The 27,618-nt window shown below is 58.6% G+C and overlaps 3 protein-coding genes across 7 annotated transcripts in view; 1 reads left to right on the forward strand and 2 right to left on the reverse strand.

Annotated features, from left to right (window-relative positions):
- Positions 1–1,253: 1,253 nt before the first annotated feature.
- On the forward strand, positions 1,254–6,256 carry CHRNE (cholinergic receptor nicotinic epsilon subunit; the record flags this gene model as incomplete). The annotated part of the gene is made up of 13 exons (XM_081218618.1): positions 1,254–1,298; positions 1,391–1,449; positions 1,748–1,910; positions 2,030–2,074; positions 2,192–2,301; positions 2,431–2,586; positions 2,888–2,988; positions 3,689–3,889; positions 3,967–4,081; positions 5,342–5,456; positions 5,540–5,726; positions 5,816–5,922; positions 6,040–6,256. 13 exons carry the CDS (start codon positions 1,254–1,256, stop codon positions 6,187–6,189), a joined length of 1,554 nt encoding a protein of 517 aa, XP_081074744.1. The 3' UTR covers positions 6,190–6,256.
- LOC308608009 (uncharacterized protein C17orf107) lies at positions 4,211–5,346 on the reverse strand. Its single transcript, XM_081220557.1, is given in 5 exon segments — positions 4,211–4,667; positions 4,764–4,860; positions 4,862–4,876; positions 4,878–4,957; positions 5,083–5,346. Coding segments are annotated over 5 exon segments (519 nt in total). The 5' UTR covers positions 5,149–5,346; the 3' UTR covers positions 4,211–4,406.
- Positions 6,257–6,861: 605 nt separating the features above from the next.
- MINK1 (misshapen like kinase 1) overlaps positions 6,862–27,618 on the reverse strand; it is a 48,610-nt gene continuing 27,853 nt past the window's right edge. Inside the window, exons 2-33 of one of the 5 annotated variants that reach the window (XM_081219259.1) lie at positions 23,975–24,040; positions 22,316–22,372; positions 22,099–22,224; positions 20,126–20,236; positions 19,617–19,707; positions 19,089–19,219; positions 18,744–18,798; positions 18,525–18,603; positions 18,098–18,273; positions 17,563–17,632; positions 16,983–17,193; positions 14,857–14,973; positions 14,313–14,399; positions 13,916–14,104; positions 13,547–13,720; positions 12,976–13,236; positions 12,444–12,529; positions 12,175–12,285; positions 11,916–12,028; positions 11,673–11,758; positions 11,169–11,332; positions 10,674–10,779; positions 10,453–10,590; positions 10,152–10,260; positions 9,657–9,824; positions 9,407–9,550; positions 9,064–9,198; positions 8,775–8,875; positions 8,543–8,692; positions 8,299–8,458; positions 8,070–8,209; positions 6,862–7,707 (exon numbers count right to left, since the gene is read on the reverse strand). In XM_081219259.1, the coding sequence (XP_081075385.1) occupies positions 7,624–7,707; positions 8,070–8,209; positions 8,299–8,458; positions 8,543–8,692; positions 8,775–8,875; positions 9,064–9,198; positions 9,407–9,550; positions 9,657–9,824; positions 10,152–10,260; positions 10,453–10,590; positions 10,674–10,779; positions 11,169–11,332; positions 11,673–11,758; positions 11,916–12,028; positions 12,175–12,285; positions 12,444–12,529; positions 12,976–13,236; positions 13,547–13,720; positions 13,916–14,104; positions 14,313–14,399; positions 14,857–14,973; positions 16,983–17,193; positions 17,563–17,632; positions 18,098–18,273; positions 18,525–18,603; positions 18,744–18,798; positions 19,089–19,219; positions 19,617–19,707; positions 20,126–20,236; positions 22,099–22,224; positions 22,316–22,372; positions 23,975–24,040 (3,996 nt within the window). In that variant the 3' untranslated portion in view covers positions 6,862–7,623. The remainder of the gene's footprint in view (positions 7,708–8,069; positions 8,210–8,298; positions 8,459–8,542; positions 8,693–8,774; positions 8,876–9,063; positions 9,199–9,406; positions 9,551–9,656; positions 9,825–10,151; positions 10,261–10,452; positions 10,591–10,673; positions 10,780–11,168; positions 11,333–11,672; positions 11,759–11,915; positions 12,029–12,174; positions 12,286–12,443; positions 12,530–12,975; positions 13,237–13,546; positions 13,721–13,915; positions 14,105–14,312; positions 14,400–14,856; positions 14,974–16,982; positions 17,194–17,562; positions 17,633–18,097; positions 18,274–18,524; positions 18,604–18,743; positions 18,799–19,088; positions 19,220–19,616; positions 19,708–20,125; positions 20,237–22,098; positions 22,225–22,315; positions 22,373–23,974; positions 24,041–27,618) is intronic. The other 4 variants (XM_081219257.1, XM_081219256.1, XM_081219255.1 and 1 more) reach the window with 4 other exon arrangements.

Here is a 27,618-nt window from a genome sequence, read left to right on the forward strand (position 1 = left end):
GAGGTGGCTTCTCTTGTTGCAGAGCACGGGCTCCAGGTGCACGGGCTTAGCTGCTCCGCGGCATGTTGGATCTTCCTGGACCAGAGCTTGAACCCGTGTGCCCTGCATTGGCAGGTGGACTCCCAACGACTGCGCCACCAGGGAAGTCCAGGGAGGAGGAAATTAACATATCCCCTCCAGAGTCTGGCAGGAACCAGTACTACCTCCTCACCTTTTAGCATAAAAGAAGCCTGAATTTTGACTCAGGGAAGATAGTTCATTGAGACACCAGTCCACCATCTTCTTGGTCTACTGGCTTTCCAAATAAAGTTGCTATTCCTTGCCCCAACAGCTTGTCACTTGATTTATTGGCCTGTCATGAGGTGAGCAGGAGGCGCTTGGACTCAGTAACGTGACCTTGGACCTGACCTGGAGTCCTCTTTCATACATTCTGGACGAGGGTAACTGCTTTGCTGGATCGGTGTGAGGAAGCAGTATGTAAGGCAGAAAAAGTGCTTCCTATCCCATAAGGAAACATATGGGGAGTTTCTTAAATAAAGAAGATTCCTGGCACCCCATCTCTGCCATCTTGCTAAATTGGGATTCTTTGGGGATGGAGCCTAGGAAACTGAATTTTAAATAAGCATCTCCAGTGATTGATTAGGGTGGTCCAAGGAGACTTAGGAAAGACTGAAAGGTGTGTGTGTGTGTTTGGGGTGGGGAAGACAGTACTTTCATATGTGGCCACAAGGTGGCAGCAGAGAGATGAGAAACTGGTGTCTCCGGTGGGGGCTCCGCCCCCACCCCCCGCCCCCGACCAGCTGAGAGTGGGCAGGCATGGGGTTGGGCTGCAGGAGGAGGTGGGCCCTGTACTGTGGCACCCTCTCCTTTGCCAGGTGGAGTTTGTTACTGCAGACTAACCCCCTGTGACCGCCTGTCTCATTACCAGATTTTATGGACGCTCTGCTTTTGCCAAACTCTGCAGGCAGAAACTGCATTAATGTGACCTTGGCTGGGCTGTGGGTGGTGGTGAGTATGGGCGGCAAGCGATGTCACCTGCACAGGGCAGCTGACTCAAAGGACACCAGTGCATTATTGGAAAGCAGGGCCCTCCATACCCCCACTGCCAGGCTTGTGGTTCCAGGTGTTTCTTAAAAGACCTGTCCACCTGCATCAGGCCTGTTCCAGTCATGAGGGGATTGGGTCTGTGGCTGGGGAGCTGGCCGAAGCCCAGGCAAAGGCTGCTGGGATGGGGTGAGGTCAGGGAACTCAGGATGGGGCAGCTGCCTCTGGAAGAAGCCAAGATGTCCCTGGCTGCGGTAGGGGTAGTAAGAGGATTAGGTGTCAGTCCCTAACCCAGCCCGGAACTAACACCCTCCTCCACTAACAGCCCCCTCCCCCACACTCACAGCACCCTGGCCTGCCCCCGTGGGAGGCTGCCAAACTCAGAATAACCCCGGGGACCAGACGGTGGGATGGCAGGGGCTCTGCTCGGCTCTCTGCTCCTCTTGCAGCTGCTCGGTATGGACCAGGGTCGGGGGAAGTGGTCGGACACACACACAGAATGCTGACATAAAGGGACAGGACAAAGACCGAGACTGAGATGTAGACGGAGACGCGATATTTGGTCCCCAGGCACATCACTGGTTCGGGAGACAGACACGTAAAAATACACAACCTTAGACAGAGGCAGACAGAGAAGCAGAGCCATGCAGATCCAGAGGCAGAGAGGAGAGGCTCCGTAGCCTCTCCGTTTCCAGTGACCCCACTGCTTGGCCCCACCCCCAGGCAGAGGTGAAGGGAAGAACGAGGAGCTGCGTCTTTACCACCACCTCTTCCACAACTATGACCCAGGACGCCGGCCAGTGCAGAAGCCTGAGGACACTGTCACCATCACCCTCAAAGTCACCCTGACCAACCTCATCTCACTGGTAAGATACCCCCACCGTCACCCCAAGCGCCATCTCTGAGCCTCAACTCCCACTTCTGGTCCCAAGCGCTGAGCTCTCTCCTAAAGCTGGCTTCCATCATCCTAATCTCCCATCCGCAGAATGAGAAAGAGGAGACCCTCACCACCAGCGTCTGGATTGGAATTGTGAGTGGAGTCTGGGGAACAGTGTGAGGTCTTGTCCAGGGGACCCTTTTCTCCCAAACTCCTCTTGGGCACCAAGGCACACGTCCTTCCGTCCCCCTCCCCTTCCCCCACCCTTAGGACTGGCACGATTACCGACTCAACTACAGCAAGGGCGATTTTGGGGGCATAGAAACCCTGCGGGTCCCTTCAGAACTCGTATGGCTGCCAGAGATTGTGCTGGAAAACAAGTGAGGACGGGGCCAGACTGGAGGGAAGCCGGGGCCCGGGGGGCTGGGTTGGACCTGGTTGGGGCAGGTTGCTTGGAGGGAGAGGGGGCCACAGATCTGCTCAAACCCTCGGTTTCCCGGAGCCCACAGTATCGACGGCCAGTTCGGTGTGGCCTATGAAGCCAACGTGCTGGTCTCGGAGGGCGGCTACGTCAGCTGGCTGCCCCCAGCCATCTACCGCAGTATCTGCGCCGTGGAGGTCACCTACTTCCCTTTCGACTGGCAGAACTGCTCACTTGTTTTCCGGTGGGAAGCGGCCCGGACCTTTGTGGAATTACGGGGGCAGGGGGTGGGGCCAGGTGTGGGCGGGCGGGGGGGAGTTCGGGGCGGGGCTTTGTGCTTGCTGGAGGTGGAGCTAGACATTCGAATGGGGTAAGGTCGCCCTAGCGGGTTAGAAGTAGGTGTAGAAACCCAGGGGTGGAGGCGAGGCCTGGGTTGCCGGGTGGAGCTTAATTCCCCTGCCAGATCCCTGCTTCCAGGGCGGGGCCTGAGGCTGAGGCCCGAGTCCCAGCCTCTGCGGTGGGGGGTCCGGGCCCCGGCTCCGCAGCTCGCAGACGTACAGTGCAGAAGAGGTGGAGCTCGTCTTTGCTGTGGACGACGATGGCGACACCATCAGCAACATAGATATCGACACTGAGGCCTATACTGGTGAGGCCTTCTCCAAAAAACTCGCTTCTAGACGGGTCCAGAGAGAGACTTGCAGAGTGGGGCTGCCCCAAGCCATCGATGCTGGGATTGACTTGGCAACCCTGCTTTAACTTGACCCTTTCCTGTTTTTGTAACAATTTTTTGTATGTTAATTTTTTTGTTGTTTTTATTTATTTTTATTTATTTATTGCTGTAATGGGTCTTCATTTCTGTGTGAGGGCTTTCTCTAGTTGTGGTGAGCGGGGGCCACTCTTCATCGTGGTGCACGGGCCTGTCACTATCGCGGCCCCTCTTGTTGAGGAGCACAGGCTCCAGACGCGCAGCCTCAGTAGTTGTGGCGCACGGGCTTAGTTACTCCGCGGCATGTGGGATCTTCCTGGACCAGGGCTCGAGCCCGTGTCTCCTGCATTGGCAGGCAGATTCTCAACCACTGCGCCACCAGGGAAGCCCCTGAAATCATTCTTGATCGTAGGACTAGTCCAGCTTTCTCGATTGTGGTGATTCCCCAACCTCTCTGGGAATGCCCCTTTCTGACCAGCCCAAGCAATCCAGACCACCTGCCCCACCCACCCTTGTCCAGACGGTTTGCATCCTCTCCTCGCCTGGAGTTGCAGGCCCCCCGCGGTCAGATGAGGGGACAGAGAGCAGAGCAGCGCGCCCCACCCCTGAGAGCCAGCTGACCGCGCCTCCCGTCCTGCAGAGAACGGTGAGTGGGCCATCGACTTCTGCCCCGGGGTGATCCGCCGCCACGACGGTGGCTCTAATGATGGTCCAGGGGTCACTGAAGTCATGTACACGCTCATCATTCGCCGGAAGCCGCTCTTCTACGTTATTAACATCATCGTGCCTTGCGTGCTCATCTCGGGCCTAGTGCTGCTCGCCTATTTCCTGCCGGCACAGGGTATGGAGTCGCCCAGACCCCAAACCCGGGCTCCCTCCTGGGGGGCGGGGCCTGCTCTCACCAGGCACTCCCTCCAGCTGGCGGCCAGAAATGCACCGTCTCCATCAACGTCCTGCTCGCCCAGACCGTCTTCTTGTTCCTAATTGCCCAGAAAATCCCGGAGACATCTCTGAGCGTGCCGCTGCTGGGCAGGTGGGGGCAGAGTGGATCCCGGTGGTGCCTACGTGGGGCATGGCCAGTGTGAAGGGCGGAGCCAGACGAGCATGGGGTGGAGCCAAGGGGCTCGTTGGGGAGGGCAGGGCCCAAACCTAATGACTCTGGGAGAAGCCTCAGCTGTCTCATCCCCGCCTGGGCTTTATTTGGATGCGGGGTGGGTTTGGGATGTGGTGGCTTTTCCGGTCCCCCGTCCTCCGTACTGCTGCTGGACGCCACCTGGAGGTCTCCGGAGTATCTCTGTTGGGGGCGGGCCGGCTTAGTGCCCACCCAGCCCCGCTGCCTCGGGCCCCCACCTCTCCCCTCATCTTGAACTCACCGGTTCCCCGGGGGTGCCGAGGCCCAGCTGGCGTCGCCACTGTTGCAGGAATGAGGCGGATCCCTGCAGACCTCGTCCACACAAGCATAGCCGCGCCCCCTGGAGCAGAAGCCGGGCGCTCGCGCCTGCCGCAGACCCCGCTTGCCGAGCCCCCTGCCCCGCGGCCTGGGCTACCCGGGCCAGGGCTCCACCCGGGTCCCCGGCGTCTAGTCGCCGCACCTCCTGCTGCACGCACGGGGCTGAGATCTGCAGTGGGGGTACAGGAGTTGGCGGGGGTCCAGAGGTCCCTGCTCCTGCCGCTCGATCTCCCTTCCCCGCCTCTCAGCACCCCCGGCACCCCACCTCTAACAAGGTGGCCCCGAAGTTCACTACGCTGGCTGCGGCTTCTCTTAGCACCAGCCCCAGGGTGGGCTTCGGGGCGGGCGGCTTCTCTGGCTCGCGGCTCCAGGGACTTCGGCTCTGAACCGCTGCTCCAGATATTCATGGGCTGCGGCCACAAGTTCCAGGGAAGATAGAAGCGGGGGCTGGAGGGCTACCTGGAAAAGCACAGGGACTGTGGGGTCATCAGGTCATAGGGCAGAGGTAATGGGGGGACGCTGGAAACCTTCCCAGAGCGTTTCGAGGTGTCACCCTTGAGGGTGGAGGGTGGGTATCGGCACACCTCCGTGGAGCTGTGGAAGTGGCAGACCCACAGCAGGGTTTCCAGGGAGCTGGGGGTCCCCTTCATGGTTGCCACCGGCCGTGCGATGGGGGAGAAGGGCGGGGGGGGACGCGTCTGGCCCCGCAGAGGAGCAGCAGCTAAGGGGCATAACTCCACCCCTTGCGGAGAGGTGCGTTTGTGAGGGCAGAGGACCAGTGGCCCCCTCTGTGGCTCAGGGGAAGTGGGGAGGCTGCGACGTCACCAACTCCGGGCTCCTCAGGTACCTCATTTTCGTCATGGTGGTTGCCACGCTCATTGTCATGAATTGCGTCATCGTGCTCAACGTATCTTGTCGGACGCCCACCACTCACGCCATGTCCCCGCGGCTGCGCCACGTAAGCACCGGGTTGGGGGGGGGCTCCGGGCGGGAGGCGGGGCTTCGAGCTAACCTCCCGGCCGCCCGCCCACCCACCCCCAGGTCTTACTGGAGCTGCTGCCCCAACTCCTTGGCTCGGGCGCACCCCTCGAGGTACCCCGGGCCGCCTCGCCCCCAAGGCGGGCATCGTCCTTGGGCCTACTGCTCCGCGCGGAGGAGCTGATACTGAAAAAGCCGCGGAGCGAGCTAATGTTTGAGGGGCAGAGGCACCGGCACGGGACCTGGACTGGTGAGCAGTGGCCCGAGCGGGCCAACGGGGGCACCTGCAGCGGGAGAGGCTCCTAATCACCCCCCACCCCCTGGGGTCGCTCCCACCAGCTACCCTCTGCCAGAGCCTGGGCGCCGCCGCCCCCGAGATCCGCTGCTGTGTGGATGCCGTGAACTTCGTGGCCGAGAGCACACGAGACCAGGAGGCCACCGGCGAGGTGGGGCAGGAGCCGGAGAGGCTGGGTGGGGAGCTGCTGGGGGCCTCCGCTCTCCCTGACTCGTGCACCAGGCTCCTGCAGCTTTTAGGGACTCAGCTTTGCCCGCCCCTTCCCCAGGAGGTGTCCGACTGGGTGCGCATGGGGAAGGCTCTTGACAACATCTGCTTCTGGGCCGCTCTGGTGCTCTTCCTTGTCGGCTCCAGCCTCATCTTCCTCGGGGCCTACTTCAACCAAGTGCCTGAACTGCCCTACCCGCCCTGTATGTAGGCCTGAGCCTGCGGCCACGGTGACAAACGTTCCCACCCATCTCCAGGAGGAAATCTGAAAAACAAGTTGCTCCCATTGCTTTATTACGATCCTTTCGTACTGCCAATGATAAATCTGTATTCAGCTTCGTAAGAGTCGTATGTGCACACGTGTGTAGGTCTGCCCACCGGGCAGACATCAGAAGGAGACGGCAGATGGTTCAGGCAGGCTCTTGCATGTCAACCCTCCAGAAGGCAAGAACCGTCCTCAATTCATTCTTCCTGACCTCCCCGTTTTTCTTGGGTCCCAGCTCCATGTGACCCTCTAAGAGATCTTTATCCAGCTGTTGCCAAACAGGAGAGACCCCCCTCCCCCGCCCCATGCAGGACTTGAATATAGAGAGGTTCGAGCCAGGCACCTTTGTGGCCTGGCCAGGCTGGAGTGGGTGGAAACCAAATGGCCCCTGTGCAGGGCCCCACAGGTTTAAGGCTGAGGATGCCCTCGCCCTCCCTCAGTTGCTTCCTCTAGGTTTTCTTGGCCCAGCAGTACCCATCCACCCCCTCTCCACCAAGGCTCACTCACTGCAGATTCCACACCACCCTGCCCAGGTTCATCCCAGCAGTGCTGGCGGGCCCTGGCTAGTACCTGGGATGCTGAGAGAAAACAGAATGACATAAGTCCTGAAATGGTGGGAGCTGGTTGAATGGTCTTTATTAACAAACGGAGATCTCCAAGGCCACTACATTGAGAAGTGGTGGGGGCAGGGAGGGGCCGGGGCTACTTGCTGCTCACACTATATACAGATGCAAGCAAAGGGGGTATGGAGGGTGAGAGCTCCCTGCTCCCTCCCTCCACCAGGGAAGGGCAGAGGCTAGAAGAGACAGGGGTTGGAAAGGGGTAAATGTTTTGGCTGGCGGGGTCCCCCCTCCATTCCCTGGGGTTTGGGGGGAGGGGAATCATTAAAGTGCTTTCAGAAAATGAGGAAATGGTCCCTGCCCCTGGAGTGGCTGGTGACCCCCCTAAAACCTAGGGCCCAGTGGCCCCCCCCAGGGTCTGGTACATTCAAGGGGGGAGCCGGCTCCCCTGACGTGCAAATAAAGGGGCCCAGGGCCCTGCCGAGTCAGCAGCAGTGGGGTATGGGGTCCAAGCCCCAAGCACTCTCCTCTTAAGTGGAGAAGGGGGGGTGGGGCTAGGCCCACTCAATTCCTGGTAAGGGGAAGCTGTGCCTCTCCCCAGAAGTTGGGACAGGCACAGTTTTGGGGAGAGAACATGTTGGGGAAGAGGATGGTCACGTGATCACAAAAGCATCAGGGGTCAGAGGTCACGTTCCCAGCAGGCTCCAGTGAATCAAACCAGTAAAAGCAAAGCCCAGGAAGGGAAAAGAAGGGCGGCCTGGGAAGTCTGGGTGTTGGGGGGAGAGCTGGTCCACGTGGGACAGCCCCGTCCAGGGCCCCGTCACCAGTTCATGATGCAGTTACGGTTCAGGGTCATGAAGTAAACTTGGCTGCTGCCCCCGGAGCGGACTGAGGCAAAAAACACCTGGGTAGAGTAGGAGCAGAAGTCACCAGGGATGTGTGTGTGTGTGGGGGGGGGGGCGCATCTCAGTTAACTGGGAGAAGGGGAGAGAGACTGCAAAGCGGAGTCCCTCAGAGTGCCCCCCAGCCCCCCCGAAAGGCGGGGACACTTGGGCAAGTGGGCAGCAGGCCGACCTCCCGGGTGAAGGAACCTGGAGAGTTCTCAGAGAGGGAAGACGAGGGAAGGGCAAGCTGTGACCACACAGTGCGCTCCCTGGAGACCTCCTTCCAGGAAGAGCCAGAACCACCCCTCCCCCAGCTCTGCCTAGGGGCCCAGGTCCTGGGGGCCCACCCAGTGCAGGAGCCCGGGCCCCTTGTCATTCCCACCTTGTCGTTGCGCTCACACAGGAACTTGAGCCTCTGGGCTCGTTTGTGCATGAAGACCCCGTCTAGGTGGCCCGTCTCCACGGAGCGGATCTCAATGGCTTTCTCACCCCAGCCCATGATCTGGTTGGAGCAGATATAGGCTGGGGGGGAAGGGAGTGGAGGGGCAGTGAGTGGGCTGCAGCCCAGGTCGGTCGGGGACGCAGGCTTGGAGGGCGGGCACCTCACTCACCCACAGAGGTGGGCATCTCTCCCCACTGCAGCACCACGTCCTTAATGATCCGCCCATATGTGTTGACATAGACGCCCTCATCCTCGTAGCACAGCAGCATCTCCATGCCATCCGTGTTGGGGAGGAAGATGATGGCGTGGGGCGTGATCTGGCTCTGGATCTGGGAGGAGAAGGTGGGCTGGAGGCCCCAAGTCTGGGGCACAGACTGGTGGCCCCAGTCTGTCTGCAGCCCTGCCAAGCTTACGTGCACAGGGATGTAGATGTCATAGCTGTTCCCCGAGTCGACATCCACAGCATGGAAGCCGGCGCTGGAGCCATAGATGACCTTGAGCCTCTGTCCCTCCTCGACCGTCAGGTCCACCAGCAGAGGGCGGTGTGGGAGGTCAGCAAAGGACTATGGAGGACAGAAGAGCTCAGGGGACGTGGGTGGAGGAGCCAGACCTCGGAACAGTGTTGGGGGCTGAGGCTGGGGTTACCTTGAAAGCCATGAATTTGTGGTAAGGTTTGGGGGCCCAAGCATACACCTCCACAGAGTTCTTCAGGGCAATGACCAGGAATTTGATGCGTTCATATTTCACTGGGGGCAGGAAAGAAGAGGGATGCAGGAACTTCCCTTCTTGGGCTGCAGCCCCTCCCACAGGTCTGTCTGTACCCCCAGCTGTGTGCCCCCCATCTCTGGCTACAAGGCTTTCTTAGCCCAGGCCCCTGTTTCTTTCTCTTCTCATAAACAAATGTGCCCCGGCCACTGTGTCGTGACCTCCTCACCAACACGGTAGTGCCCGCAGCCCTCCATGTCCCCCACAGTGGTCCAGCCCTGCTTCTTCTCCACTTCTGGGTCATTGTGCAGGATCTTGTTCCGGAGCCAGGACAAATAATATACCCGCAGTTTGTTCCTTTTCCCTGAGGGACAGACACACACACCCCCCTCATCGGAGGTCCAGCTTCTGCCTCCCCACCGTCCTTCGTGTGCAAACCACGAGGGGTGAGAAAGTGCAGCCCCACCTTCCAGCTCCTGGACCAAGGCTGCCCTCCTCCCAGACTGAAGGTGGTGACGGAGGGCCCAGGGGCTGAGCCCCCTTCCCGGCCCTGCCCTGCGCTCCACACGCACCTGAGATGGTGATGAGCAAGTTGAGTCCCTCCAGCACATCCATCTGCTGGAAGCGTCGCCGCCCGATGAGTCCATACACCTTGCCCTGCCCACTTCGGTCCAGCAACATCAGCCCGTTCTCCGTGCCCACCAGCAGGTTGACCCCTGCAATAGGAGCCCTTGGGCAGATCAGAGGCAGAGCCAGGCCCTCGCCTGACCAGGAGCACGGGGGCACACCAGGCCCCACCTTTCCTTCCCGGTCCTGGCTTACCCCAAAGGGCCGCACAGAGGATCTCAGAATTGAACCGCTTCTTGTACTTCCGAATCTCAGGGGTTTCGCTGTGGGCCCGGGTGTTGGTGGGGTTCACGTTGACCACAGAGCCTTTCCTCACGTCATACTGCAGCTGATCGAGCCGACTGCCCTCTCCACCCACCAGGGCTGCCAGAAGGATGAGAGGAACGGGCAGTGGGCTGCAGCCCTCTCACCCCGTCTCTCTTTACTCCACACCCCAGGATACTCCGAACGAAAGGGAAAGACTGGAGAACGGAGGAGGCACCTGGAGGAGTTTAAACAGGGCCAGAAGGACTGGCAAAGTCCTCGTTCTGTCATGCGAGTCCCTGGGCCACCACTGAGCATTTTTTCTCTTGGGTCAAGGGGGCCCCTTGGTGCCAGGGCAGGTTCAGGCCACAGGGGAGGCCATGACTGCTTTGTGAAGCCCAGTCATCAGAGGCCCACCCGTGCCCATCTCCAGATCTCTCGTCTCACCTGTGATGGGGATGGTGTCCCCACTGCCTCCAGGCTGGTAGATCCCCAGGTCCACAAACATCGTGAACGAGCTCTTGCCAGGGGCCTTTACCAGCCCACGAGACTGGTACTGCGGGGTGGGGGCGGCAGTGAGGCAGACACACCAGACCCCAGCCCTTGCCCTCCCCGCTCCTGTTGTACCCTGGCCAACCAGCTCCCCGGGGCTCCACCCTGCTGACCACAGCGCCCCCGGCACCCCTGGGCCTCCTGCCCATGGCCAGTGATCTCTTCTCGCCCTGTGGAGCCACCTTCACTGACTTACATCACTGCCTCCATCCTTCAAGGGGGGGCTTTGACCTTTGCTGCTCTCGGTGGGCGAGTGGCTGGGCTGGACCACATCTGGCAGGTTCGTGTAACCGTTGCTATCAGCATGCAGCAGGCTTCGCTCCTCTTCAGGGGTCTAAAGGAACAGAGAGAAGGGGGCCAGTGCTGGGGCCAAGGAGGTGCACGGCAGGCTGGGGAAGAACGGGGGGGCCCACTCACGCGCTGGACCACCATGGTGCCACCCCCATAGGGGGTCTGGGTCCCGGCTATCTCCTCCACGTCATGGACCACCATGGTGCTGACGCTGTCTGTGTCTCCATCGCTGCTATGGGAGAGAGGAAGGTCAGGAGGCCCTCCAGGCCCTGCCTGCCACCCAAGTGCCACCCGAGTGCCACAGGGAGCAGACAAGAGCCGGAGGACTGGCGCCTTCAGTGCCTGTTGGAACACGATGCACTCAGCCCTCACCCGGCAGCCCCTGCCCCCTGCCCAGCACGCGGGGAGGGCTGGCCGCACAGAAGCACCTGAAGAGGCCCCCCCAACTGACAGGACAGTGAGAGAGAGCTGGGGACACCAGCCCCCAGCCCCGTACCCCATTCTCCAGGGAAGGGGAGGAAGAACTGACCAGCAGTGATAGCCGGGGGCCCTCCTCTGGGAAAAGGGAACCACTTTCCCTTAAGCTGGCTGCAGCTCCCCCGCCCCCAGGACGCCCCGTACCGGCCCCCGGGGGTATCTCTGCTGCCCTCTGACGGCTCGCCGTTGCTCTCCTCCTCCTCGTCCTCGCTGCTCTCCACCTCCTCGCTGGATGACGAGTAGTCCATGGCCTTCTTGGGAGGCCGGGGGGCCTCGTCCAGGGTCCGCTCTTTCAGCAACACAAAATCCTGCAGGGGAGGAGCTGCGTGAGGGGAGAGGCGGTGGTACGAAGGAGGCCAGAGGAGGGGCTCCGCCAGCAGGCCCTGCTCACTAACCTCACCAATGGCTCGCTTATAGCTCTGGGAGGGGCCGTGGGGGAAGGAGCGCAGCCAGGAAGAGGCAGGAGAGAGGTTAAGAAAGGTTAGTAACTGAGAAGCGCCCCCCTGTTAGCCCACAGACCCTCCAGTCACAGATTAATGAAGCCCCTGACCCTGGAACCCAGCTCCCTGGGGCTCAAGAGGCTCCACATCAGCCCCAAAGCCCCAAACCAGGAGAAGGCAGGGCCGGAGGTGCCACCCGATGACTTACTGCGGGCCGGCCTGGCCGCGAGCGGTGGTCATCGGGCTTGGCTTTGTTCCCAGGGGAGAGCACGGGGGAGCTGTCCAGTTTGGAGGCTAGAGGTGGCAGGGTGGGGTAAGGGAGGTCACTGACACCTGCACAGGGGGTGGCCTCAAGCCCAGCCCGCTCCCCACCCTGCCCCCACCCAGTAGACAGCAGCCAAAGGCAGGGTCCACCCTGATGGAGGCTGCCCGTGAGGCCGGGCTCACGTACCTCCCACCCGGTTCCGCTCCAGTGAGCCAGCCTGGGGGAGGTGCCCATGAGAGGCGGGGAGGGCGCTGTCCGAGCGCTCCCAGCCAGGGTCGCTCCTCCTGAGGTCAGGGTTGCTGTGGGAGGGGCAGAGGCAGGGTCAGGGACATGGGGTGTCTCCGCCTGGGGAGGGTGAGCTGCACCGCAGAGGGAGCCATCACCAGGGGGAAGCAGGTGGCAGAAGTGAGGGTGGGAGTGAGTAGTGTGGGGACAACTCCATTACCTACAAGCGTTGGGCGGGCCAGGGGGCTGAGCAGGGGGCCCTGGAGGCTTGGGGTTGCCCCGCTCTGCCCGCCTTTGCAGATAGATTTGCCAGGCGGAGTTGCTGCGAGGTCTGTGGAGGGAGCACAGGGGTGCCGGGGGGCGGGGGCAGGGAGGGGGCTGAGGTGACTGGGTCGGGGCTTGCCCACCCCTAGGCGGGTAACCTGGCAAACTCCCCTCTGCCCCCCACGCCGCTCCCTGGGCTGCCGCCCGCCCGCACCCAGGGGTTACCTGGCACGGACAGCCTGGGCTGGCCGGGACCCTCCAGCCCCACTGGTGTTAAGGGCAGTGGCGATAGATGAGGTCCTCTGAGGCACCTGAGGAGAGGAGAAAGGAGTCAGTGCTCTGTGCTGGGCGCCTGGCGGACACTTGTCCTCATGGAGATGCTGGAAGGGGGCTCTCCCCACCTTTATGGAGAAGCAGACTGAGGTCGGGGAAGCTAATGAATTTGTCTAAAGTCACGAAGCTGGGAAACAGCAGAGCTGGGATCTGACCCAGAAAGTCTGGCCCCTGGTGCTCCCCAAACACCCTGGGCACTCTTCCACTCCCATATGCACCATGGAATCACCGGGACACACTCGGGTGGCGGCCCGCCCACCCGACATTAGGGTAACACCTGTGGGACGCGCCCTGCTAGACGTCTCGCCCTTCTGTTCCCTTCCAACCCCGAACCCATGTCCACCTCGCCTGCTGCCCACTCGACCTCCATTCCCCTCCCTTACTATTTCTCTGCCCTTTTGCGGCTCAGCAGGGCTGTCCTTACCTTGGGAGGGGCCTCATTATCAGGCCGGACCCAGGCTGGGGGGTTCGGGCTGGGGCCAGGCCCTTCGGAAGTGGGGTCTGAGTTCTGGCGGATGACGGCTCCTCGGGCACTAGGCGTGGCAGTGGGTGCGGGCATGGCGGGGTCGGGGTCGTGTGAGGCTGGGAAGGCAGCCAGGTTTCGGGTGGGCTGGTCCTGCAGGGACTGGGATCGGGGTACAGGCGCTGCATATGGCTTCAGTGGGACCCGGTGTGCCACCAGGCTCTGCGGGGAGAGACCAGGGAGGGTGGGCTGCCTGCTCTGTGGCACGTCCCCACCTGGGAGCTGGGGCTTGGGCTGGGAGGAAGGGGCAAGTCAAGCCTCTGGCTTCCAATTATCCATTGAAAGGGGCTCCTAGAGCCCAAGAACAGGTAAGACACAGAAACAGATGTGTGCAGCCGCCTGTCTCTGCCCACGTATCCTGAGGTCTGTGATCCCTGGCTAAGGGCGTGTGCATGTATGTACTCGAGATGTAGCTGTGCTGCGTGAGGCCCCCTGCGTCTGCGTGTTAAGACAGGAACAGGGAGAGACTCACCTTGTGTGGTCCCTCCTGGGGCTCCACCGGCCTCTGCATAGGAGGAGTTTGGGAAAGGGGTCCTGGGGGCCCAGGGGAGGCCTGGGGGACGGGGGGCTCAGGCCCTGTGCTGCCTGGCTTGGTCTTGGCCAAGGGAGAGTTCTGCTGCTTGTTCATCCTCGTTCTCTCTTCTACCTGTGATGCAAGAGGATGCCAAACAGGACAACTTTTGTCCTGTTCTCAGAATCGAGGTCCAGACCCCTCCAGCCCTCCGCTTGCACCGCGTGCCCCTTTCCCCTTCCCAGCGCCCGCCTGTGCGGAAGGACCATGCTTGCAGCTATCAGGCCCCAGGCGGATGGAGTCTCAGGCGGCAAAGGAGGCAGTGAGTACCTCTCGGGCCCAGGCCGGTTTGTCGGCAGGGTTAATGCCCCGACCGTAATGATACAGGGGCTTCCTGTCCCCGGGCAGGATCTGCTGCTGTTGCTGCTGCAGGGACTTGAGGTAGGCGTGCTCCTGCTGCAGCTGCCTCTGCAGGCGCTCCGACTGCCGCTGCTCCTCCAGCTGCTTCCTCTTGTATTCCTGGGCCCAAGGGTAGGGAGAGAGGGCTCAGCAGGGTGTGGCCCTGGAAGCTAGAGCACGCATGCCCTTCCTCTTCTCCAACTGCCTAGAGAGGCGATGTCTTCCCTCGATGCTGGGGTGAATCCCTTCCCCTGAAGAGTTCCCATCCCATTCCAGCAGAGACACTCTGAATACGCATCTTCCCAGAGGAAGCTGGGGACCCCGTTACCAGCAGTAGGGCCTGTTCCTGGAGCAGCTGTTGCTGAAGGATCTCGAGCTGTCGCTGCTCCTCCTCTAGCCTGTGACGGATATATTCCTGGGGGGGTGGGGTGGGGGGCAAAGGGCAGGGAAAGAGGGAGAGGCAGAGGGGGGCGGCAGCGGCGGCGGAGGAGTGGGCGGACAGGGTCAGTGGGGTGAGGATGAGGAGGCGGTAGAGTAATAGAGAGGCGGGGCGGGGGTGGGATGAGCCCCGCAGAGGGCAGGGAATGAGGAGGAAGCCGGGGTGCGAGGGAAGGTGCAGGGGGCAGGGGGCAGGGGTGGGGCAAAGAGATGGGAATGAAGGCACAGAGACAGGAGGAGGGCAGGGAGCCAGGGTGGGGGGTTGAAGGGTGGGAGAAAACAGAGAGAAAGAGTGAAGCTGGAAAAGATAGGAGGAATCTCGGGGTAGGGGAAGAAGGGGAAGGGGGCTGGGGAGCAGGGGAGGCAGGCAGCGGGAGCGGGGGGCAGCCCGGCGGGGGTGGGGGTGTGTCCGGTGTGCGCTGGGGGCGCTGTACCTGCTCCCGCTCAGCCTGCCGCCTCTCCTCCTCCCGCCGCAGGGCCTGCATGTCCTCCAGCCGCCGCTGCTGCTCCTTCTCCTGCAGCTTCCGCTGCTCCCGCTCCCGCCGCTGTTGCTGTTGGGGTAGAGACGTGTGGCCTTAAGGGCTGCACCAGACACGGGGACAGCACAGCCCCAAAAGGCGGACCCACCCCAGCCCACTTCTGGAAAGCGGATCCCTACTGGACAGTGCGGGCTGGTCTCCATCTCACTGGGGATGGAGGTGAGAGAGGGTGGCTTCAACTTGTTTCTACAAACCTACCTACCCTCACGTAAGAGCCCACGGGGGCGGGGGGGGGGCTTGGCTTGCGAGAAACTTCTGTCTAAGGTGGCTGTGGGCTTCGGCCTACAGCTGCTGAGAGGTTGACTTCTGCCCTTGGGCGGGCCGAACTGCATAAAACTGTCTCCTATCCACTCCTCCACCAAACAAACATAACCTAAAGTCAACAACAACCTCCCCGCCCCCCAGCCCCACTCCTGGCCTCTCAAATCTCGGCCCAAAAGCCCAAAGGGAGTGGGCCGTAGTGCTAGCCCTCAGCCACCAGAGGGCACCAGGGGCCCATGCACAGAGAAGCAACTTCGGGACCTGGCCGGCATCCTTAAGTGAATGTGACCTGCGCTGCATCACTACTAGCCCAGGTCACATTCACTTAATAACTTTCACAATCTTTCTGCTTAAAAAAAAAAAAAGAAAGAAAGAAAGGGAAGGGAAGGGAAAGAAAGAAAGGAAAGAAAGAAAGAAAGAGCACAAGCCCTAAGGATCCAGCAGGCCTGCTTCAGGAAACACCTTGGTAGACACAATTTTTGGTTACTCTGCTACCTGAATACAGTATTTATTAAGAAGAATTTTTACTAGGTTTTCCTGCAAATCATTCTTTTGTTCAACAAAGATAGGGGTCTACTTTGGGGAGTAGTACATGGGCAGTGTGGGTGCTTCCATCTATCTCCTACTGCTTAGATAACTTTTAAATTAAGTTCAGCTCCCCATGAACTTTGGAATCATGTAATTGTTTCAACAAAAAACCCATCATTTAAGGCAAAATTTTAACCAATCTATACACCTCTTCTTCCCCACCATGAACCCTCCAAAATAAATACATTTAAATGTATATGCATACAGATACAAAGTATTTCTTAAGTTGGTGATTTAAAAAACTGCCCCTGGGCTTCCCTGGTGGCGCAGTGGTTAAGAATCCGCCTGCCAATGCAGGGGACACAGATTCGATCCCTGGTCCAGAAAGATCCCACCTGCCGCGGAGCAACTAAGCCCATGCATCACAACTACTGAGCCTGCGCTCTAGAGCCCGAGTGCCACAACTACTGAAGCCCACGCGCCTAGAGTCCGTGCAACGCAATGAAGAGTAGCCCCCGCTCGCCGCAACTAGAGAAAAGCCCACGTGCAGCAATGAAGACCCAACGCAGCCAAAAATAAAATAAATAAAATAAAATAAATAAAATAAATTTATGAAAAAAATAAATAAAAAACTGCCCCTATTTAAAAATGAGATTCTCAAAAATAAATAAGATTCTCTATAAATTAAAATGAATTTCTCCCACCCACCTCCAATTAGTACGATTGACAAGCCTGTACAAAGCAAATCTAAGCCCAAACAACAAAAGTAAAAGGAGGGTCTTTAGAAGGATCTTCTTCATGTTCAAAGGGAGCAGCTGCTGGAGAGACCGATGCCCAGGGCACTGAAGTGTTAGTACACAGACCCCCAGCTCCCCGGGACTGAAGGTAAAGGAGCAGACAAACCCGGAGTGGAGGTTTACGTGCAGAAACAAGGAGGGGGGAGAGTGTGGCTTTTCAGAAAAATCTCTGCTCTGAAGGGACGCTGATGGCACAACCATCCACATAGGGCTGGCGGGTACGCCTAACAGAGGACAGAGCCCTCCTATACAAATCTGAGAGCAAGAGGCTGGGAAGGCCCCACGCACTCCCTCTTTTCCCTGCTGCCCTAGGGGGACCAGGGGCAGGACCAGTAACCTGGTCAGGAGGCCCTTCCGGGAGGACCCCACCCCCTCAACACCCTCCGCCCCTCTAGTGCCCCGCCCCCTCAACGCCCCCACCCCCCCCACACACACCTCCTCAACCCGCCGCCGCTCTTCCTTCTGCTCCTCTATGCGCCGCTGCCGCTGGTGCAGCAGGTGCTTGATGTGCGCCTCTGGGTCTCGCTGTTGCTGCTGCTGCAGCTGCTGCTGCTGCTTTAAAGCCTCCGAGTTGCTCTTGTTCTCCTGCTGGAGCCGGAGGAATTCCCTGCGGAGGGTCGACTCCCCCGGCACATTCATGATGGAGCTGGGTCAGGGACGCACACGGAGGATCGGGGTCAGAAGCCACCCTCATCCCTGGGAGCCCTAAATGGGCGCTTCACCCGACCAGACCAGACGGTCTGCCTCTGGTCACTCCCGGGTGACCGGAGACCTGCCCTCCCTCTGCCCCCTTTCAGGCCCCGATTCCTCTAACATCCCAGCCTGCAGCCCTGAATCCCCCTCGCACACCTCTTGCTCATTCGTTCGTTCCGTTCCATCTCAGCACCCAGGGATTCCGTCTTATGGGTCTACCTGTCTGTGCCCACCACCCCCAGACTGAGTCCCCAAGCCAAGGACCACTGTTGCCCCCACAGACGGTAAGCGATGGTCCCCAACCTCCACCTGCCAAGCCCACCTTGGCTCTCCTTCCTCTCCATGGCTGTCGTCTTCCTCTTCGCTGCCACTGTACTCATATTCTGTCTCCTCTGCAGGGGGGGAGATCACTGCTGTTTCTTCACCCAGTGCCCCAGACCCCACCCTGGGCTAGGGAAACCTTAGATGGGGATAACCAATAAGGTCTGTCTGGATGGCCATGCTCCTGGGTCCCCATCCGCCTCCTTGGAGCAACGGGGTGATGGTGGGTCGCAGGTTTGGGCCTGGACGCAGATGTGGAATTAGACCCCACCGTGGGCGGCATGTGGTGGGAGGTGTACATGCACTCACACATGCACATGCTCAGCATGAGCCCTCATGTGGAAGGCGGACTTAAATCAGGTGGTGACAGAGGAAAAACCCCTCTGGGGTTGGTAGTTTGGGAAAGGAGATCTCCTTGGACAGGGAGAGCTGGGGCTGAAAGGGGGGCTGAAGGGGAGCCAGGAGGAGCCAGGGCTGGTGAAGAGGAGCAGGGGCTGTGTGTGTCCCAGACCCGCCACCTCCCTCTGCCCACTGACCTTTCTCGCCTCGTTTCTTCCGGGATCGGTCGATGTGGTCCTTGAGCTGGATGCGGACCTGCCGCTCGGTGGGCTGGTCGCGGATGAAGGGGAACTTGAGCAGCTGCTCCGTCGGTGGGCGGCTCAGGTAAGTCTTGATGAGACACGTGTCAATGAAGTCGATGAACTTCTTAGACCTGGAAACGATGGTGGCTCACACTGGGAGGGCCCCCTCGGAAGGGGGGTGATTCCAGGAGGAAGGGGGATCCACCCTGACTTCCCTCCTGTCTCCCCCGTATCCCAACACCAGGCTCCTGGCTCCCCAGCTGCAGTGCCGCCCTCGCCCGCCCCCTCTTCTCTGGTGCACACCCAAGCCTGGGTGCAGGGGGTGAAGTGGAGGCCTTGTCCGAGGGCCTCCTTCCTAGACGCCAACCCCCCAGAGACCTACCATTTCTTGGACTTGAGCCTGGGTGGCGGGTTCCGGGGGATGAGGAAGAGGGCTCGCATGGGGTGCATGTCACACAGAGCTGGCGCACGGAAGAGACACAATCAGCCCCTCCCGCCCGGCCAAGAGCCTGGAGTCCTTCTCGCCACAGGCCTCCCACGACCCACCTCCTCCCTATAGCTCTTTCTGGGCCCTCCCTTCTCTCTCAGCCTCTGCACTTACGGGGGGCTCCCTCTGCCATCTCGATGGCTGTGATTCCTAAAGACCAAATGTCACTCTGTGGAGGCAAGAGAAGAGGGACAGGTGAACGTTCCCGGCCACTCTTCCTGGTCCACGCCCTTCCTGAGGCCCCTGTGCTCCAACCTGCGCTGTCTTCCAACTCTCCCACCCTTCCCGTCCGTACTTTCCTGACCACAAAACGTCCCTCAACTTCTCACTGCTAACACGACCCTAGGTCGTCATTTTGCTCCCCAACCTGCTCAAGCCCCCCCTATTTTCAATCCACCCACTGCCCCCACCTCCTTCCTGCCCTTGGCTGCCTCCACGCGCCTACTCTCTGCTCCATACCCTGTAATCGTAGGTGGCATCAGGGTTCTCATCGCAAGCGATGACCTCGGGGGCCATCCAGTAGGGGGTCCCGATGAAAGTGTTCCGCCTGCCCACGGTGCGGTCCAGCTGCGCGCTCACCCCGAAATCCACTGGGAGGACAGAGGGAGAGGCTGTGATGGAGCACCACGTCTGCTCCCTCGTCTGTGCTGGCGTCCACGAGTCCTACCTGGCCACTCCCGGCCATCTCTTCACCCCATCAACATCCCAAAGACCCTGACTTAGTCTTCCTGCGTCTGGGGGAAAAACCAAGGTGAAAGGACCAAGGGACAGCAGTCCAGGCAGAAGGAGCCAAACAATCCCATCTCCCCAGAGGGGCCTGCACGGCACCTGGGACCTAACAGGGAGCAGGCAAGACAAGTTCTCGGGTGACTTTCAGCAGAAGGAGAGGAGCAAACCTCCCAGCCCATGGGTCGTTGGACTTGAGCCACTAGAGGGAATGAATAAAGGGGCTCATCCTGTGCTGGAGGTCAGAAGGCGTCGGCGTACCTAGCTTGACCTCGGCATTCTCCGTGAGCAGCACATTCTGCCCCTTGATGTCTCGGTGGATCACCTTGTGGGCGTGGAGGTGGGCCAGACCCTGGGGCAGGAGAGGGGGAGGTAGCCTTTGTGTTAGAGGACAAGGGTGTGAGCCGAGGGGAGGGGGAGGCATCAGTCTGGGCTGGGCTGGGCTGAGGGAGCTGCCCCTCTCCACCCAGGGGCCCAAGTACAGGCTGAACTTTGGGGGGAGCTTCCCCAGAGTGGTGGCTCTGGAGAATCCAGCTGCCGGGTTGCAGGTAGAGAAGGGGCAGTGCCGGGGAACAGAGGCGCCCATTTCCCGAGTGTCCTCCAAGGTTGGCACTCAGCCTCCACCCCCACCGGCATCAGGCCCTCTCTACTCCTTCAAGAGGGCACAGTTCCATCTCCTTCCCCGTGCGTGCGGGGAGGGCCCACGTCCAGGGAGACGCTCCACAGGGGCTGGCCCAGGAGGAGGAGGCGGGGAGGGCCCTGGCACTCACCCGGAGAATCTCCCTGCAGATGTAGGCGATACAGTCCTCCTTCAGGGCGTTCCCTTTCGTGTTCTTCACCAGGTCTGTCACAGAACCAGCACCACAGAACTCCATCACCAGCTATGGTCCCAGGGAGGCACCGGAAGGAAAAGCATCTGTCAGGCAAGGCCTCCTTCCCCTGCCAGGCCCCTGGAGGAGGACTGGAGTCCTTGGGGCCAGAACTGGTATGAGCTGGAGAGCAGGGGCTGTGAGGCCTCTCATAAAGGCTACAGAACTTGCTGAGATTAGGGAAGGAAGGGGACACAGCTGGGAAAGACAAGGCAGGTGGGCTGAGGGAGGTGGTCTGGGTCCTGAGTAGGAGCCCAAGGAATCCCTAAAATTATAGACAACATGATGTGGGTTTGTGCACTTTCCTTGGGGAAGGGTCCAAAGCTTTCATCAGATCCTCACTGGGATCCATAAACCCCAAACGGTTAAGAACCACTCCTCTGGGGCAGAGGTCAGCAGTCTATGGCCAGGAAGCTAAGCGTGGTTTTTACATGTTTAAATGGTTGGAATAAAAATCAAAGAAAGGGGACTTCCCTGGTGGTCCAGTGGTTAACACTCCGTGCTTCTACTGCAGGGGGCGCGAGTTTGATCCCTGGTCAGGGAACTAAGATCCCACATGCCACGGCCAAAAAAGTTTTTTGAATTTTTAGAAAAATCAAAGGAAGAATCAGATGAAATTCAAACCTTAGTGTCTTGCGTAAAGATCTTTGGGAATCCAGTGACACTCCTAGTCCCATGTGTGCATTATCTATGGCTGAGTTGAGTAGTTGTTGGAAACTTTGTGACCCACAGAGCCCCAGATATTTACTAGCTGGCCCTTCACAGAAAAAGTTGGCCAATCCCTGACCGAGAGAGAAGAAAGGGGCTAAGAGTCAGAAGTCCCCAGGTCTGCTGGAGACAAAACAGTGCATGGGGCTACCAAAGAACCGCAGGAGGGAACCTGTGAGACTTCGGCAGAAACTCTGCAAACAGGCAGGGCCGAGGCAGGGAGATGAGAAGAGCTCCCGGCTGGTCTCCTCTAGGGACCCAGAGGCAGCGGCCAAAAAAGTGCCAGGGGATCAGTATGCCTATCCAAATGTTTTCACTGTACATTTTCTAAAAGCCGCATCTAACGCAAAAGAAAAATGTTGGCTGGGATACATACATTCGTGTGCACACTAGAGGTAATTTGCATACGGTCCGCATCTGGGGCCTCCAACTCCCACAGCAGAGCACAGGGGGAGGAGGGGAGGATGGTGTCCATCAGGTCCACAGTGGGGCACCTGGTCACTAGCGCTCAGCTTCTAGCCCTCAATGATCACCCACTACACACTACCTGACGTGTTACTCGTGTGTGTGTGTGTGTGTGTGTGTGTGTCTCTCTCTCTCTCTCTCTGTCTCTCTCTCTCTCTCTCTCTCTCTCTCTGTCTCTCTCTCTCTCTCTCTCTGTCTCTGTCTCTCTCTCTCTCTCTCTCCCCAAAAAAGACTAAGTGCCTTGGAGGCAGGGACCACAACTCATGACTATCTGTGCAGGGTACGTAGAGGGTGCTCAGTAAGTACTTGTCTGGCAATTGCTGGGAGCGGGGACCTGGCATGCGCTCCAGCCCCCCAGCCATGGCTGTGCTCCCTGCTGCCCTCTCCTCTGTGCTGGGTTGAGCACCAGAAAGGGTGAGGCTGGGGAATCAGCTGGCACCAGTGCCCAGGCTAGGGAGGGCAATGACTCTTAGGAATGTTCTTGGCCAGGAGGGAATTTGGGGGAGGCCCGAAAGAGCTACAGCAAGCTGTGGCTGAGTAATCGTCCACAAAGTCTTGTGCGCTGCTGGGAGGGGTTCGGGTCTTGCCAACACCCACAAATATTTTGATGTGTTGCTTTCCCAGGAGCTGTGCACAAAGGCGGGAGAATGGATGGACTAACTGGGAGAGGGGCAGGTGGGCAGGCCAGGGGCGCTTCTCACCCAGAGCTGGTCGTCGTTCCCAGGGGGGCTCTTCTTGATGAAGGCCCCGTAGTAGGTGGCGATGTTGCGGTGGTGAGAGTATTTTTTCAACATGTTGATCTCCTGTTTGATCTCTTCCTCCTCATCCTAGGTGAATCCAGGGAGGTAAGCCCTGAGAGTCCCCCCCAGCCCCCTTCTCAACGCTCTGACCCTCCCTCTGCCCTACACAGCTCCCTACCTCCGTGACATCCATGACCTTGATGGCAGCCAGCTGCCCGGTCTTGACATGCCGACCCTGCAGGACAGAGAGCCAGGCATGGAGGCATCAGGAAGGGCTTAATTTGGGAGAGGCCACAACTTTTGGCTGTTTTCTGTCTTACAAAGTGCCCCTCATGGTGGCTAGACACCTCAGTTTATGGGTTGGTCATAGACAGAGGGCTACAGGAAAACCACCGAGGCTGGATCCCAAGTGCTACGCTGGATAACGATGAAGGGTCCCCTCCCCTGAAATGCTCAAGAGGGTGAGTGAGAGACCGTCGTGCTCTGCGCCAGGCTCTCTGGCTTAGACGTCCCCGTTTGAAAGTTAGAATGGGGAGTAAAAGATACCTCTCCATCCTCAGACAGAGCTGGAGGGAGCTGGGGGACGAGGCTGGCGGGGCTTTGCCTCTCCAGCATCTTCTATGCAAGACAAACTGCCTGGGTGCTTTCCTGATCCATCCCCTCTGGTGAGGAGGCCTTTCCCAGAATCACCCCCCCGCCCAAGGCTTTTTATTATTGTCCACGGGAAAGAATAAAGATAGAGCTGAGATTTTAGGGAACTCAGAGAAACACAGAAGGGCTGACTGACATGTCAATGCCATCACCAGTGCTAATGGGAAGAGACTTCTTCTAGAGTGTGTCCCTCCCATCCCCCCCCCCGCACCCCATCCTTCCGAAATTCCTAGCAGGAGCCATCTGAGGCTTGGGTATGAAAGTCCAAGGCTTCCTGGGAAAGAGTGGGGTGGGGGTATTGCCAGCCATGGATTATTTTTATCCTCAGCAGTCTTTCATGACCCCAAGCCCAGAGAAGCAGTAGAACACAGAGAGCTGCTATTTCCATGGCAACAACTAGGCAAGAGATGGGGGGATGGGGGGGGCGCCTGCTTCCCAAAGCTCACAGGGAAGAAGGGTACGAGACAGGCAGGTGGTCCCAGTGACCCAGGAAACGCAGGCCCCTGAGATACAGAGGGGACTCGTGACAAGACCGAGCGTCGTATCTGGAGACGAAGCAGCCAGGTATGTGCTCTGGGGCAGCACCTGCCTTGAACATCCCTCTGCTGCAGCTGCCCCCCCAAGTCAAGTGTGACCAGTGGTCAGACCACGTGAAAGGGCTGGGCTGGCCAGGCTAAAAGCCACAATTAGTGGTCAAGGAAATGCCACTTCTGTGTGGGGAGAGGAGGCCTCAGAAGCAGAGAGCCTGAGCTCGGGCTCCAGCCCTGCAGCAGGCCACTCGGGAGCTCCAGAAAGCTGTTTCCCCTCTGCAGAAGGTCACCCACTAGGTCCCACCAACCCTGAGTCCTGTGGTCTCAGGAGAAGCCAAAACTGCACCTCTGAGCTCTGACACACACGTCCCCAGACCCCTCCCCCTGCTCCGTGTCCCTGTCCCATACCCCACCCAGCTCCAGACTGTTCCTGCCACACCCAGAGCTAGTTCTAAACTCAGAGGCAGAAGCCAGCCAAAACACCCCACTTCTTGCTGCTTCCTTCCCTCATGACTTTTATCCCTCTCCTCTCCCTCCCTCCCTGGCCCTCCCCCACCCTTTGCCAGGGCCCCCCACCCCCCTCAAATCTCCAGGCTGGGGCTCACTCCCGAGGAGGCCCATGGGGGTGGGCCCCGCTGCTGCACACAGAGCCTCACCTTGTACACCTGCCCGTAGGTTCCATTGCCGACCACCTCCACCAGCTCAAAGATTCCAGCAGGGTCCTGGGGGGGGAGGGAGGAAGAGTAAGGCGCCAGCACCTCAGAACAGGGCCATGTAGCGAGAAACACGGAAGAGCTATTCAACCAGGAGACGAGGGTGAACACGACTACGTGGGGCTGCAGGGGGGCCTGGCGGCCAGGTGCCCTCTTCCTGGACTGGGCCAGAGTTCATGTTCTAGGGGAAAAGTCAGAAGGAGGGGAGAGAAAACGGAAGTCAGAGCCCCTCTGGCTATTCAGACATGCTACTGCTTCCAAACTCGGTGACAAACTGAGAGCCTGTGGCCTTGTCTGCACCATGGGGATACCTGAGTACCCACCTCTGGGCTGGGGTCAACTTCAAACAAGGCGATGCCCATAAAACGCTTAAGACAGTGCCTGGCACAAGTTATTTCATTTTAGTTTTTATTATTTAGTTAGTTAGTTTTGGCTGCATTGGGTCTTCCTTGCTGCACGCGGGCTTTCTCTAGTGCGGTGAGCAGGGGCTACTCTTCCTTGCGGTGCACGGACTTCTCATTGTCGTGGCTTCTCTTGTTGCGGAGCACGGGCTCTAGGCGCCCTGGCTCAGTAGTTGTGGCTTGCGGGCTCTAGAGCGCAGGCTCAGTAGATGTGGCGCACGGGCTTAGTTGCTCCGTGGCATGTGGGATCTTCCCGGACCAGGACTCGAACCTGTGTCCCCTGCATTGGCAGGCGGATTCTTAACCACTGCGCCACCAGGGAAGCCCTCTGCTTCTTAATAGCAGCACCATCTTCACCGAAGTCCACCTCTGCAGCATCTTCTCCCTCCCTTCCTTCTCCACCTCACACTCACCCTGTCCTTTCTCCCTTCAAGATGCCCATTTGTCTCCTCCTCTCCATTCCTGAAGGTGCCACCCCAGACCCATCCCTTCACTCCTCCTTCCCAGAGCTCCTGCCTCGCCATCCTGCCTTCTGCTGCTGCTGCCAGAAACAGCACTTTCCTGATCTTACTCTGCCCAGGACAGGCATGGCCCCCCGCTGCTCACGGAAGGGAGTCCCAGCACCTAAGCCGGGTATTTGAAGTTGCCCTATCATTAACCAACTGATAAATATTGCCTGAATGAGTGTCTACATCGGCCCTGCACTAGGCTGGGCCCTAATCAGGGGAGACCTGTCAGGCGACTTTACCTTCTTTCATTTACCCATTAAATATTTATTGTGCACTGACGGCGTCACAAGTCCTCAATTAGGCACATCTCAGTGGTATATGAGAACCATGGACGGTCCCTCAAGGGCCTTATGATTTTACAGACAGGCCAAGCACCCCAACGTGGACATGTGGCGGTTTATGATTCCACGCCATGAGAGCGATCGAAGGCACTCAAGTCTGGAGTAGAGGCAGGAGCGCTGGAGAGTGACCTTCTAGAGGGAACGGAGCTGTGGGTCTCTGAGCAAGTATTTAACTGTCTGGGGCCTCATCTTCCTCACACAACTGAGAGGAAGCTGGACTGGGTAAAAAGTGTGCTCTGCAGTTTCAGGGGACAGAATTAAATTCAGAGTGGGAATCTCAGGCAGGCTCCCTGGAAGAGGTGGTATCTGAGTGGTGACAAGAACTGAAGAGTGGGGAAGGCCAGGCCCTGCTGAGGGACAGTAGTTTGGGTTTGGATGTTGAGTGTGAGATGTTAGGGGATGCACAGAAGTAAATGTCTAACAGGCAGCTAGAAACAAGGGTCTGGAGATAAAGATTTAGAGGACGTTTGTGAGTGTGAGACACGGTGTCCAGGATGAGTGCACAGGGAAAGAGGACTAGAAGGGCCAAGGCCAGCCTCTGAGGAAGGGCCACGTGCTGCACACCGGCGAACAGAACAGACACCAGAGGGGAGGCGGTCAAAGAGGACTGAGAGAAATGCCACTGGCCTTAGCACTGGGGGAACCACTGGGCATCCCTGTGGAAACTGCAGCTGTGAGAGCAGAAGGCAGACAGCGGGGGCTGGGGGAGGCAGGGTGATGAGGAAGTGAAGGCTGTGGGTGCAGCACCCTCTCTCGAGAAGTCTGACTTTGAGAGGAAGGGGGGAAAGCAGAGCAGGCAGCAGGGTCAGACACAAGGGTTTGCAAACTAGGGAAGATCTCTCATGCTTATGGAAGGGAAGAGGACAAAAAGAGAGGAGGCTGATGATGCCTGACCAATTGATTCTTTAAAGGGTATACATGTGTGCATACGTATGTATGTATGTATTAGTATGTAAACTGTATCTTCCACTGCATTACAGCAATGATGAAAGACAACAGTGCCTATTTCTCCCTGACACACATACCCAAGGACTCAGAATGCCCAGAAATGAGTGATATACCACAGTTCAAACACGATTCATGCCATTGATCTGGCTTTAAACGTGGGCCCTTCAAATATCTGCCTGTCCCTGTGCCTGGCCACCCTCGTCGATGATGATCTGGAAGAGGCGCCCCCAGGGGGAGGCGCTCTGCTCCTGGGAAGCCACCGGGCGATCCTGGTCGCCTCTGCACACAGGCACAGCTCTGTAGCGATGCTACCGTAGGCCTTCTCCAGTTCTTTCCCTTGGTGCTGAGACTCTTTGTTCTCAGCAGCCTGGTTCTTGTCCAGCCAGCTGCTGGGAGGTGGGAAGGGATGGGGACAAGGGTGCGGGTAACTAATGAAGGAGGGAGAGAGAAGGACAGGAAGAGATGAGACGTGAAGAGACACTGGTCTATTGAGGTTAAAGAGGAAGGACGATGGGGGAGCTCCATGAATACCCAATGACCTTGACTTAAATGATTATGTCGGACGGAAGATCATCTGCTAAGTAGGAGTGTGGGGCTTGAGGAATGAGGTGGAAAAGCTTGGAACAGATGCTACACAGGGTGCTTTAGGATATGTAAGAATCCTAGGATCCTACTCCAGAGATTCTGATTTAGCACCATAGGTCTGGGGTGAGAAGCAGGAATCTAAATGTTTAACAGATCCCCTGGGTGATTCCAATGCAGAGGGTCAATGGACCCATTCGGAGAGACTGAGCTGCTTTAGGGAGTTACTAACAGGTGAATGGAAGGTATAGGACTGTCGGTGAGCAGCAGAGATCTGAGTGGAGTCACAGCGGTGGAGTGCTACTGCTCCCTCCTACAACAGCTCTGCAGCAGCTCCGTCTGCACTGACTCAACTCATGCCCCTTTTTTTCTATGTTCATGTGGCCAACCCTCCCTAAAAATGACCTCTCTTGTCAGCCAAGCCAAATCCCAAGGTTTTTGTTTGTTAGTTTGTTTGTTTTTTTCAAGAAATCTTCTCTAGCCACTCTAGCCCACCACAAGCTATCCAACCCATGAATTTCAACCTCAATTTCACATATTAATCTCATCCATTAGACTGATCAACGAGTTCAGCAAGGTTGCAGGATGCGAGATCAATATATGAAAACCAACTCTATTTCTATACACTACAATGAATGATCCAAAAAGGAAATTAAGAAAACAATTCCAGGGCTTCCGTGGTGGCGCAGTGGTTGAGAGTTCGCCTGCCGATGCAGGGGACACGGGTTCGTGCCCCGGTCCGGGAAGATCCCACATGCCGTGGAGCGGCTGGGTCCGTGAGCCATGGCCGCTGGGCCTGCGAGTCC

The sequence above is a fragment of the Mesoplodon bidens genome (genome assembly GCF_964165515.1).
Source record: "Mesoplodon bidens genome assembly, chromosome: 19".
NCBI classification, from domain to species: Eukaryota; Metazoa; Chordata; class Mammalia; order Artiodactyla; family Ziphiidae; genus Mesoplodon; species Mesoplodon bidens.